Source organism: Rhamphochromis longiceps, linkage group LG6, assembly GCF_057381845.1.
Source record: "Rhamphochromis longiceps isolate RC_006_pf linkage group LG6, R_longiceps_female_GT1.1, whole genome shotgun sequence".
Taxonomy (NCBI): Eukaryota; Metazoa; Chordata; class Actinopteri; order Cichliformes; family Cichlidae; genus Rhamphochromis; species Rhamphochromis longiceps.
Window position 1 is genome coordinate 15354362 of NC_140562.1, and position 13628 is coordinate 15367989.

Genomic DNA, 13628 nt, shown 5'->3' on the forward strand with positions numbered 1-13628 from the left:
TTGTTTCTAAGTGGAATTGACAATTTAGTCTGTTTCGTTTGTTCTATTTTGAAACTTAAACGCTTTAGCGGCTGCCTTTTGTGTAGTTTGCAATATTTGCCTTTATTTATCTGAAAAAGTCTCATGTTCCTTAAGTACATCTACCCTGTTGAACTTATTATGGGAAATAAATATTTAAATAAAAACAAGCTGCTGATTATTTCACATTTTACTTGTGAGCAACGGCACATTTAAATCTTACAAATATAGTTATTTGGCTTATATCGTGATAGATATCGTTATCGCCTGAAATGAAAAAAACATATCGTGATATGAAAAAGTCTCATATCGCCCAGCTCTAGTTATAACTGAATGTAACTCCTGCACATTGTCTACCTTAAAACATAAATTACAATGTTTGAGTCTAATCAACATTTATCAGGTACAAAAGTAATGTCCACACACACACACAATTTTAATTATCCATTTGATGTCTTTTTTTGTCATATTTCTGCTATATTAATCATTTATGGGATATGTTAATCATCCCTTTTGGTATTGCAGCTATAGTTAACAATTTTTGAAGTGATATCCATGCAAGTTGGATATCACTTCATGGTTATCACAACTATTATACATGTACATGCGAGTATATACATAACATATCCATACATAGACGTTCCCTTTGCACCTGGTGAAAGGCAGTCAGACTGAAACTTCATCATTTAATAAAGGCATAATCTGTAAGCGAGACACTGTGTGGGGGTTATGTTCAGCCGTTATGTGGAACTTTTTCTAGGAAAGTGGGTTGTACCACTTAACATTTATCTAGGCGTGACTTCAGGTATGGAAATAAACTCATGACTAAAATATGACTTTGTGAATTATAAGCTGGAATGGCCTTGGTATCCCAAGTAGATAATTCAACATTGCCCTGAGCACAGAGGGATGAGCCTTTTCCTGAACTCACACAAGCAGATATTTCTCTGTCCTCTGCCTTTTGTTTGTTTTGTTTTGCAGGTCATGAGTCAGTCATCTTGGATGCTGTTGCAAATAACGTGATGGTTGCATATTATTGGGTGCAATGTTGTGAACAACTGGGGTGTAACCTGGTCTACAAAATGAACTGTCAGATTAGCGAGTCTTGCTTACAAAACGCACATAAGTGAATCGGGAAACGTGGCCAAAAGTAAAATTTAGTCCAAAGCCCAGATATCAAACATAGCTATAGTAGCAAATAGTCCAATTTGTCCCACTGGATAGATGCGAATGAGCCTTAGTGATTTTATTCACCATAGCCATTTGCTTTCCAATTGTTAAGTAAGAACTGGGAGTAAGAAATGCTAAAATCATAATAAATATAAATAACTGAGAACACTGACTTTCTGTGTTTGGAAACTTGACCTCTGACCTCGACAAAATTCACTCCAGAACTCATACAAGATTTGTAGTAAACGCACCCATGGTATTAATTTGAAAATCTTACGCTGTGTCGTTCTTGAGTTATATAAAGTCGGTCCCCCTCTTTGCTGGGTGATGACAATCCCCAAACCTTTCATGCATGAAATTTAGCTTGTTGGCACATAGAACAGTATCACCATGCTAATTTTAACTCCTCTATAACCAGCGTAGATGGAATCAACTGGCCGATTTTGATGTACTTGATGAACTTCTCTCTCTTTCAGTATGATTATGTATTCCTGAAATGGATCTGTACACATGTTTAGCCCATCTAAACCAACAACAACAACAACAACAACAACAACAACGTAAAGTGAAACAGTGTACAGGAGTTGTACTGTAATTTCTCCAGAAATTGCACAAAGTTATCAAAACTCTTATTGGTTTTATTTAATTGCGAGTAATATTTAGCATAAAAATCCAGCAATTTATGAACACTGGGTAGCATTCCAACTAAACTTGTTTCACTGGTGGATCATGGACACATACGAGCTAAAAGAAAGTCTTAATCCACAGGGAACAGCATCAAGTTTGTATGGCCTTCAATGTGGCATCAAGATTCAGCATACACACAAACACTACCATGAAGTAGTTAAATCAATTTAATACACCATCTATCACACAAAAACCAGTCTGTGACTTACATGCACAAAATAGCTGCAGTTCTTTCTGTAGCTTGTGAAAGTTTCAATAATAAGGGGGGGAAAACATTTTCTGGAAGACCTTTCAATGTATTTTAATCATTCAGCTCTCCTTCAATGGCAAGACCAGAAGCACTTCCAGCAACCAGTCAAGTTGCACGAATTCAGTATCCAACTAGATATGACTAGACGATCACAATTTCCTGTTGAATTGTTGTCAGAAAAGTGATTTTGTGGCACATTATGATCTCACAGCGATGAGAACATGTGACCTTTTGGTGTAAAAATGTCATTATCTGATCATTTTTATCATATATGTCATTTTCCAGATATTTAGAGATTCTTGAATTAGGGCCAAATCAAGTCTTGAACTTTAAACACACAAAATTCTAATCACTTCATCCTCCAGTCAAAGTGAAACTTTCGAGCAATATCATGTAAAGAAAGCGACGGACAAATCCAAAACTTAAATGCCTCCAGCCCCAGCTGTCGCCAGCGTGGAGGCATAAAGATATTTTCATCTTCTATTTCTTCCAATTTTATTTTCAATTGTCATCCCCACTGGCACGCACATAACCAAGCACAATGTTATCATCTCACATAACAGAAGGAAAGAAAATAACTTCTAGCAACCAGCCAGCTGCTAGCAAATCCAGGCTGCAGCTTTAAGGCTTGCGTCTACTTCTCAACACATTTATTGTTCTTAGGAGTTTTCTCTTTTCCCTTTAAGTTATTTCTTCCTGGCAAAAGACCAACATTGTTGGTAAGAATTAAATCTCAGGGTGATGGAGGTCAACTCTTCAAGTACAGTAAATTACATTTATTCAATCCTCAGTCGCAACTCAGCTACATACTCTTCATATCCTGATATATCTTGTGAGAGAAAATGTTTATCATGTATAAATATAAATTATATTTAGCTTTAAGTAACGCAAGATGACAAAACAAACCATAGAAAAATCAACAATGAAAATCCAAACTTTAGTGTCAAAGCACAGCAGCCCTTATGAGCCATTTCATATTTAATGACAGAACAACAACCGCCCTAAACAAGCATCTTCGACTTCATGTCAGCATTAATTCAGGCACTGTTACATTAGTGACGGCCCTGAGATATGATCATTATTCTGTCACTGCAGTGCCATCAATTCTTTCTTCTGAAAGCTCCTGATCATTCTTAACCGCAAAAAGAATATGACATATATCCAATTCACTTTCACTTACTTTGTGATTCTTAAACTTCTTCATAAAAACTTTGACAATTATATACCTGACAAGACTCCAAGCAGTAAAATGCTGAAATAATGACTGTTTAATAGCCTACAAGGCAATCACAATATCCCACTTATGCACAAATCCACATCAATAGTAATTTTCGCACAGCACTGATGCACCGAGTGCAGTAAAGGTGAACAAATTGCTGAATGAAACACACTTACTTCCACCTGCCTCTACGTCGCACACACTGTGACAAGAAAATAACATCTTGACCGCATTGACATTTTATTTCGGGCTTTTATTAAACACCAGAATAACAGCTTTAAGGAGTTTCTAAAGGTGACTGTGATGCTATTTTGATCATCAGGAGCTAAACATGTGTGCAACATTAATATTTTGCACTTTTACATCAGCATCACACATGAAGCCAATAACAGAACTATGAGATTCCCCTTATCCAGTGGATTTTGAGGAAGAAAATTACAACAATTTACTTTAAATATCTCACTTTTTAAGGATTCAAAATGTTACATAACAAATTACATATGACTAAAATTAAGCCTTACGGAAATATTGATTTCACTTAATTTCATAGTTTATTAGATCGCAGTTTTTACTTTTTCCTCCCACACTTTAAAAAAAAAAAAAAAAACCACACACATCCTCACACACTTTTCATTAAGCGCTGTGTTTACCTCACAGTCAACGTTAATCACAAAAGAAAGAAAAACACGGTGCGCATGTGTGCGTGCATGCATGCCATCGGCAGGTCTGCAGTGTTTATGTGTCAGATCAGCTTCATTGCTCACGAGGAAACATGCAATCATTCTCTCATTACCAGCTTTGAGTGAATGCATTGAGACTCATTTGGTGCACTCACAAGCAGGTACCAAACAGACATCTATACACAATGGTGGACTCAATCCACAATGATGAGGCACATTTGTATGGAGTGACCACAGCTCCACCTAGTGGCACTTTATACATGATTAAAAACAGGAAAAAAAAGAAAAAAGAAAAAGAAAGAAATACACAAATGTCTATTTAAATATTTTTCTTTGTGATTCAAACGTACACACTTTGAAATAGTGTCTGACCTTATGTTGAGTCCAGTAGATTGCCCAAGGTTCTCCCAGGCGTGGAGCTTCTCTGTGAGCCTCTAAGTTTTAATGACACCAAAGCAAATAACTGTTTTTGAGTACAGGAAAAGTTGATGCTGATATAATACAGTCAACAGCAGAAGAAAAAGAATACTTTTATGCAGTATGAAGTCTTGCAAATATGGCATCTTTACATCCCACAGCAGTATAAATACATTATTTTCTTCTCTTATTATTGTACATATTTTATAATTCACCAATTATCTCTGACAATAGCTTTTTAAAAAGTAATGACTGAAATGTTTACTCAAGTTGCCTACACACAGGAAGTCAGTCTTTTGTCAAGCATCAGCTTGAAGCTGACACTGAATGCTAGTGGACATTCCCATATTTGCTACCAGCTTATATGTTAATCAACTGTATTCTTCACTCTCATTGGTAGCCACCTCAGTTGCTCACGTGAAGCTGAGAATAGTTTATCGCAAGTCCCGCCCACTTCAGCAGCACTTTTTTCACCTGTAGTTGTTTTCTATGGTCTGTTGCCACCATATCACTACGAACTGCTCCCAGTGTGTATAGGGCTTTTTGGAGGACATTCTAAGCTTAGATTATTAATTAAAAAATATATTTGATAGTAAATTCTAAAAGTTAAACTTCAAAGTTTGCAAAAACAAACATAGAGGACAGGGAGTCACAAAAACCTTCACGAGGATGCAGCCAGAGTCATTGATCTATCTAAAAATGTCTCATTGAAGCTTTGCTTATTCCTTAATTCTCTTAATATTTATATATTTCTAACTGCCCACACCTTTACCTCTTTTTCCAGTTCCATGTTGATCAGCTCTTCTTTGGTTTTCTCCATCCTCTCCAGCTTCTTCCGCAGACCCTCCACCTCCTCTTTCAACAGGCTGCAATTTTCTCTGCTCTCCCTGGACAGAACAGAGACAAAAAAGGTAAATTAAACTGATAGCTCAGTGTCTAATGCAAGACATGGAGAAACTTTCAATCCCTGGCTACAGTCACACTCGGATGCAATTTTGAAAACAGTTTTCAAATATATTAAGATTACAGTGACTGACGACAAATGCACGTAACAATGTACCAACTGTGCATTATAGCTATAATACATTGCTCTCACTAGTTTTCAAGTTTTCTTTACTTTAGTCACACTTGTTGGATTAGGGTGACTTTTCTGTGAACTCTACTTGAGAAACGTCTGATATGTTTTGGCCATGTTATTTCCCACTTCAATCAACAACACTATTTTTGCCCAGCTCACATTGTTTACACCAGGGAGCTGATTATGCTGACACAAGCCGGTAGAAATTAGGGGGGGGGGGGAAATGCAAAGGTTGCAGAGGAGGAAAGAATAAGGGAAAAGAGCTCGGTCCAGACAACAGAGACTGATTAGGAGATAAAAGAAGAATTTTCCTTCTATTGTTTCAGGCAATGTGAAACAAGAATCTCCCCACAGTTTGAGGACTTCCCAACCATCGGAGACCAGACAATGGACTCGCCTTGGAAGATCAGACAAAATGCTGATTGATCCACCTGGTCTTTCTTTTCAGTCACATTTCCCAGACTAAACCTGCAATACTTGCTCCTCTTGCTATCCAGCACCAGAAATACTCAGTAATATGAACAAGTACTTATTGAGATTACATTCATGTATGCCAGTTGACTGTTGGCCCTGAGATGTTAAGCAGGATTTCTCAGTAAATGGCAGCCCCTTGCCCCCCAGTCACCCTCTGTCTCAGAACATGTAAACAAGGAGTGCAGTGCAGCTCTGCAGTATTCCATTTACGTCTGGCCAGAGTAATCTTAGTGTGATGACCCATTCCATTATGCACATCCCTTCCTTGCTTTCCTTACTGATTTTTTATGAGAGATGGGGAGAGTGTGAGGAGCATGTCCCCCACCACACACACCCTCCCCACACTACTGATATAACATTCCACTTAAAAAAATAAAAATAAACAAATAAAAATTATTTAAAAAAAATAAAATAATTGGCTAATTAGCTTTGTTCCTGTTTAGGACAGTTACACACACACACAAACACTCGACCAGAAAATACTGCTTTCTGCATAAGTGTGTAAAGGTTTATCTGTAAGGACAGATGGCTGCAAAACACTGGCACACTTTGCAAGCTAATGTGAATGTGTATGCACAGCACAAAGTGTCACAAATTTCAGCAGCATTTAAAATGCAACTTGATTGTCTGAGTACTTTTAGAAGGGTCAGTCTTTTTTTCCCCTCCCATTTAATCGACTTATGAATAAGGAACATTCCTAGTTACAGTTATGGTATCTTCAGCAAAATTCTTAATCTGTTATCTTGAGAAAGTATGAAGAGTTTCATGCTTTAAATTGAGATTTCTGTAATACAACAGAAAGGATAAGTGGATAAACACACCAACTGCTAAATTTCTCCACTTAGTCTGACAAGCTGTTTGGCTGTTACTTGACAAATGGATCTTCTGTTATCCAACTTAATCTTTCAAAATGCTTGTATGCTCATTAATGCCCGATAGCATCCAAACTACGTGGTACAAACAGAATCAACCTAAACATATAGTGTAAGGTTTTAGAGACAACACAGGCACAAACACATATTACAAATACCAAAAACACTTGTTAAAGAAAAGAGAGCTTGTGGTATATGTGTGTGTGAAACTTGTGGATTGAAAGGTCCCTCCACTACAGTGTAAAGAGTTTACATGTTAAGGAAACTTCAAAAATGTATTTAACCTGAGGTAGGCATTATCATCTCTGAGGCGCTTCAGCTCCTTTTCCAGATCTGGAACTCTGGCCACCTCTGACTTTACAGTCTTCACAATGGCAAAGTCCTGCTCCTGGAACACAAGCCGCCTTTCCAACTCCTGCCAAATTAGAAAGTGAGAAATTCACCAGTAATACAGTTTTCAGATTAATGACACACTTTATGGAAACAAATACCTGTAACAAACAAGCAAACACACACACACACACACACACACACACACACACACACACACACACACACCTGTATTAATGTAAATATCTAACCACCAATCATGTGGCAACGACTCAGCAATCTTTTATTGTCCAAAAGTGGACAACAGAAGATTAGTAAAAATTGTTGCCTGATCGATGTCGAGCTGATCAGAGTGGGTACTAATGGAAAAAGGGCTTTAGTACCAACTAAGCATCATTTAAACCTACACCCTACCTGACGATTGTAGCTGACCATGTCCATCTCTTTATGAACACAGTGTACCCAACTTCTGATGGCTGCTTCCGGCAAGATCACGTGACATGTCACAAGACTCCAAATCACCTCAAACTGGTTTCTTGAACATGACAGTGAACTCACTGTACTCCACAGTCCCCAGATCTCAGTCCAACAGACAGACAAATCTGCAGCAACTGTGTAATGCCATCATGTCAATATGAACCAAAATCTGTGAGGCATGTTTCCAACACCTTGTTGAATCTATGCTCTGAAAATTAAGGCTGTTCTGAAGGCAAAATGGTATGTTCGATAAGTTTATGTTATGAGGGGAAAAAATACATTTAAACTCATTTTATGCAATTTGAAGGAGAAAGGTAGTTTGAACAAAAAAGCTGATATGTAGAAAATTGAACTGATATACTGCACATGCATTGGTTATACGTCTAAATCGTAATCATATTTAGTAGGTTTACATTCGCTGTAGAGTGAGCTACATAACACTGTGTAACCACACCGTCTACATCAGTGCAAAGACGTACAAACTGCTATGTTTAACTATTTCAACTAGTTTCTCTCCATGAACTGTGGACACTGGAATGTTCTGAACTACAGACAAATCCGTACACCATTTAAACTCTGAAGTGAAACCATAAGGAGCCCAATAGAAGCGACAGCATTTCGTACCTTAATCTTGATTATGTGATCAGAGCATGAGGACTGCGCAGCTTGGAGACTTTGGCAAAGTTGAGAGACTTCCTGATACTTCCTGATCATAACAGCAATCAAAGAAAACTGCATGGTCAGCATTTATATTAAGCAGTACAGCTCAATATTTATTAGCATGAAAAAGAGCAAAGTGTCAGTCCTTGTTTGTGTGTGTACCTTTGTTGCAAATCTAGCTTTTCCTGTAACTCCTGGTTTTCGAGCGTTTGAGCAGACATTTTTGAGTCTTGGTTTTGAATCTTCTGCCTGAGCTCTCTGATCTCATCCTTCAAAGAGCTGATGGTCTGCAAACAGATAACAGAGGTAATCCAGTATAAGATAAGAGGCACTACCAGACTGGCAAAATAACTGTGCGTGCAAATCTACAAGCATGCGTGCACCTGGTTAGCTGTGCCAAGCTTATCATCTCTTTCCTCCAGTGTCTTGTTTAGACCCTCCAGGTTCTTCTGGAGAGCATCATTTGCTTCCTTCTGCTCTGTTAGCTTCTTATTCACCTCTTCCGCTCTCTCCTCCAGCTTCTTTATTTGTCCCAAAAGCTCCTGGTTCCGATCCACCTCATGCTGCAACATAACAAGGTGGTGAGCTATCTGATGCCTTGGTCATGTGGTATTAAAGGAGTATGTATGGCATGTACCTCCAAGTCTCGTGCGCTGTCTGAGGCTGCCTTCTCCAGTTCAAAACGAGCCCGTTTGTGACTCAGCTCCATCTGTTTCTTTTCCTGGTCCAACTGCAGGTAGCGATTCTTGGAGTGAACCCTCTCTGCTGCTTCTAAAAGCTAAAAGAAGGATATGCTAGTAAGTGCGGAGGCTGAATGCTGGTGCTATTTTTGTTCAGCTTTTTTGCCCCCCTGTTGATGCAAACAGTTTCTGTATGTACCTCCATGCTGCGCTTGTACTGACTCTGCAGGATTCCACTCCCTGCTGAGTGTTCTGACAGCCGCTGTGGATGTTCGGGGCGGCTGATGAAGGAATTGAAGGACTTCAGGGTTGTTAAAATGGTCGTGTCGTCTTCTAAATCCATCCTGGAAGATGCAGCACACAAACGAAAGGCTCACAGTACGAGTAAAAAAAAGACTACACTACGGCCATGTAAAGTTTAGCTAAGCAATTCTAAAGTGCACCATTTTCATGCTTTATAACTTTACGATAAAAGTGTTAACACGTTAATGTTATATGCAGACAGGTTCCTAGCATTAACTACGTAAAAGTGTGAAGTAAGATAAAAGTGGCATTAGCTTCTTTGCTCAGCTGCACAAACACGAAACCAACTTTAGTAGCTTAACCAAAAGCTAATGTTTACGTTAGTTGCCATATTTGACAATTATCAAGAATTATCTCAAGAAGGTATTCACTGGTTTGTTAAGAACGGTATAAACTGCTTCACTCCTGTATCACCACAGGCTACACAAGAGTTCAGTTTACCATGACTGTTTTCTACAGCTATTCTCTCTAAGCTACGTTTAAGTAGCTAACAAATGGGCGTCGCTTGTAAGAATACGTCCTCACCTCTGAGCCGGCTTGGTTTCCTTTTTTAAGGAGCGAGTTATTTGCAAATAGATTATCTCAGTGTTGCTAACGTGTTAGCTGCTCGCTCAATACTACAGAAATCCCTCCAGTTTAGCTCGAATGGGATGTACGTAGTATCGCGAGATTTGGTAACATATCGCGAGTATCAAAAGCAAACTTTTTTGTTTGTTTTGGTTTTAATCAATGACTGTAGAAAGGTTTTCTACAGTCATTGGTTTTAATAGGAAAAACGAATAAATCGTGCACTGTTATCAGTTTGATTCAACGTTTCTTTGTTAGTTTGTTTTTTCCCCCCTCTGATTTCTGGTTTTCTAATAATAAATACAATGACGCTTGGAAAAGCCTGGTAACTCCGGCACTATTCAGGTAGAGCTGTTTTCTTACAATTGGTATTAGACAGAATTTTACCATTTGCACAACCTCTGTCATACCACTCCTACCCTTAGAGGTCAACCACCTCCACTTTACCATATAACCCAGGTTTAATAATAATCTTAGCGCAAATTGCATTAATAAATATGTATACTATACACTGTGTAATATGTTTGGGACTAGCGTGATTCAGCTATCACATAAACAAAAGTTATTTTGCAGTTTTACAGAGATTGGTAGGAATAATTTCATGAAGCATTCTTATCTGGCGGCAGGGTTTTGGATCAGTCTGATCAATCTTGCTGGAAAAACTCAGGGAACGTGCCAGCTTCAGTGCATAAAGAGGGAAACACATCATCATGTAGCAATTTCAAATATCCAGTGGCCTTGAGGTTTCCATTGATGAAGAATGGACCCACTATCGTTGGACCCCATATACCACACCAAACCATCACTTTTGTTGGTCCAACAGACTTGGAGGGATCCATCCAATGTGGGTTAGTGTCAGACCAATAGCGGTGGTTTTGTTGGTTAACGTCACCATTCACATAAAAGTTTGCCTCATCACTGAACAAAATCTTCTGCATGAACTGAGGGTCCTGTTCCAATTTTTGTTTTGCCCATTCTGCAAATTCTGTGCGCCGATCTGGGCAGGGCCGTGCAGAGAGGGGCGGGTGCTCAAAGTTAAAAAGGGGCACATTGAACCAGGCTGAATAACAACAACACACATTCATCAAGAATCTAATATGGGCAACAAGGCAAAGCAAACGTAGCCGATGGGTACAATGTTGCTGTTGAGGGGTTGCTGCTGATAGTGCTGGAGGGCAGGGCTGTGTTGATCTGAGACTGTAGACATTAAAAAGTCCACAGGAGAGATGGTAGCTGATTAAACAAGTGTCATGAGATAATAACAAAATGCAAAGATTGGTGACAGCGCTTGGAACCATAAGGCAACAAAAAACTGTGAGAAATAATTTAGGCTCTGCCTGTGATTCACTCTTTGCTTCTCTTCTTCCTTCCATCATTTCATATATCACTCTCCACTTGCTGTCTATCTGAGAACAAGGCACAACTTGCTATTGCAATAAACTATAATCTAATTATCCACACCTAACAACTCTTGCACTTAATCTATAATAAAATGATGACAGAAAAATGTTATAGCCCTGCCTTTAGTAGCCTCATACAGCTCCTACTGTTTCCTCCTCATGTCCTTACCAGGCTTGTCTGGACAATGTTATATCATGAGTAATTTTTTTTTTTAAAATCCATCTAAATAAAACAAACACACGCACACACAGTGACATTTTACACCTTCTTCAGAATACTGTATATACTATGGGCATCATGGTGCTGATCCAGAATCCTTACATATTTATTACTAGAGCTACAATAATAAAGCAATGAGGAGGGGGAAGTAATAAATATGAAATAATGTATTTATGATGATTCCATTTGTTTCACTATCCACTCTGTGCAGGGCAAAGCTTATTACATTTTTAAACTGCAGAGATACAATCATTTTACTGCTGTAAAATCCAAATTTTGTCTTATTTAAAATAGAAATCTAATATAATCTGCTTCTTAATGTATGTTCTTTAAAATACAGCGTGTGTTTTTTAATATATTATAATTATAATAATGCATAATTATGTGGAAGTGCATATTAGATCGTTTTTTAGTGAAATATAATTGATTGATTGAATCTTTATTTTGAACATGTTGAAAAAGTATAAAAAAAGAATTAAAAGAGACAAATGAACAAAGCAAACAAAAGGAAAACGAGCAACCACAACTCCAAATAACGTCCATGTTCAAAAAGGAGCAGGAAGAAGCATAAGCTTATTTAATCCCACCCCTTTTCCACTATCTAGTATCTACAGACTACAGAAATACCTCCTTGCAATTACATTATATGTTATGTGTAATTAATCCCTCCAGAAAGGCAGGAAAAGCCCTGTAACTTGCTTTAAAACTAAATATGTTCCCTAAAACGGTGACAGAGCTACAGACCCATGACAGCCTTACACAGGTAGCCAGCAGCTGTGACCAGCACTACTTGTGCAGTTAATAAAAGGACAGGTAATGTTTGTCGCGCTGTTGCACACACAGCACGCTCCAGGGACGTGCAGAGGGGGGGGCTAGAGGGGCTTGAGCACCCGCCCCTTTCCTGATGAGTGCCCAAAGTGCCCTTTTGTTGAGGCAACTTTTAAATTTTTTAAATTTATTTATTATTTTTTTTATGTGTGTGTGCGTGCGGAGTCCTGTCTGTGCCCCTCAACAATAATATTTAACTATTAATCATAGTTTTGCTAAATAAAAGGATCTGGCTTGCATCAGTCACATGATCACATTTAACCAATGATCGCCCTCGACGGCAGAACGCGCTGGTTACGAGCCGGGAACGAGCTCACAAAGAGCACGCGCATTTTTTGCGGTCCGGAGCTGTAGGAGAAACACAAGTTAACTCAGAGACACAGACTGATGCGACAAACCCAGTAAGTAGGTGTACAGCATACACTGTAGTGTGTAGCACACAGGAGTATTAGCTTATTACGTACACGTTGGTAAGCTGTCTTGTTGCAACTGACGAACTGAAACAAACGAGCGTGCTGTGTGTGCAACAGCGCGACAAACATTACCTGTCCTTTTATTAACTGCACAAGTAGTGCTGGTCACAGCTGTTGGCTACCTGTGTAAGGCTGTCATGGGTCTGTAGCTCTGTCACCGTTTTAGGGAACATATTTAGTTTTAAAGTAAGTTTCTGGGCATTTCCTGCCTTTCTGGAGGGATTATATTTTACTAAAAAACGATCTAATATGCATGTCCACATAATAATAATTATAATATATTAAAAAACACACGCTGTATTTTAAAGAACATACATTAAGAAGCAGATTATATTAGATTTATATTTTAAATAAGACAAAAGATTGTATCTCTACAGTTTAAAAATGTAATAAGCTTTGCCCTGCACAGAGTGGATAGTGAAACAAATGGAATCATCATAAATACATTATTTCATATTTATTACTTCCCCCTCCTCATTGCTTTATTATTGTAGCTCTAGTAATAAATAATAATGTAAGGATGCCCATAGTATATACAGTATTCTGAAGAAGGTCTAAAATGTCACTGTGCGTGCATGTGTGTGTTTTATGTATATAGATTTTTTTAAATTATTACTCATGATATAACATTGTGCAGACATGGCTGGTAAGGACATGAGGAGGAAACAGTAGGAGCTGTATGAGGCTACTAAAGGCAGGGCTATAACATTTTTCTGTCATCATTTTATTATAGATTAAGTGCAAGAGTTGTTAGGTGTGGATAATTAGATTATAGTTTATTGCAATAGCAAGTTGTGCCTTGTTCTCAGATAGACAGCAAGTGGA

General features: G+C 38.2%; 1 protein-coding gene across 1 annotated transcript in view; it reads right to left on the bottom strand.

The window, feature by feature from the left end:
* Positions 1-9967, bottom strand: part of mad1l1 (mitotic arrest deficient 1 like 1) — a 68575-nt gene extending 58608 nt beyond the window's left edge. Inside the window, exons 1-9 of the mRNA XM_085409384.1 lie at positions 9841-9967; positions 9212-9356; positions 8970-9110; positions 8716-8895; positions 8495-8619; positions 8297-8378; positions 7150-7280; positions 5214-5328; positions 4397-4458 (exon numbers count right to left, since the gene is read on the bottom strand). Coding sequence (XP_085265510.1) covers positions 4397-4458; positions 5214-5328; positions 7150-7280; positions 8297-8378; positions 8495-8619; positions 8716-8895; positions 8970-9110; positions 9212-9355 — 980 coding nt within the window. The 5' untranslated portion in view covers position 9356; positions 9841-9967. The remainder of the gene's footprint in view (positions 1-4396; positions 4459-5213; positions 5329-7149; positions 7281-8296; positions 8379-8494; positions 8620-8715; positions 8896-8969; positions 9111-9211; positions 9357-9840) is intronic.
* Positions 9968-13628: the final 3661 nt, after the last annotated feature.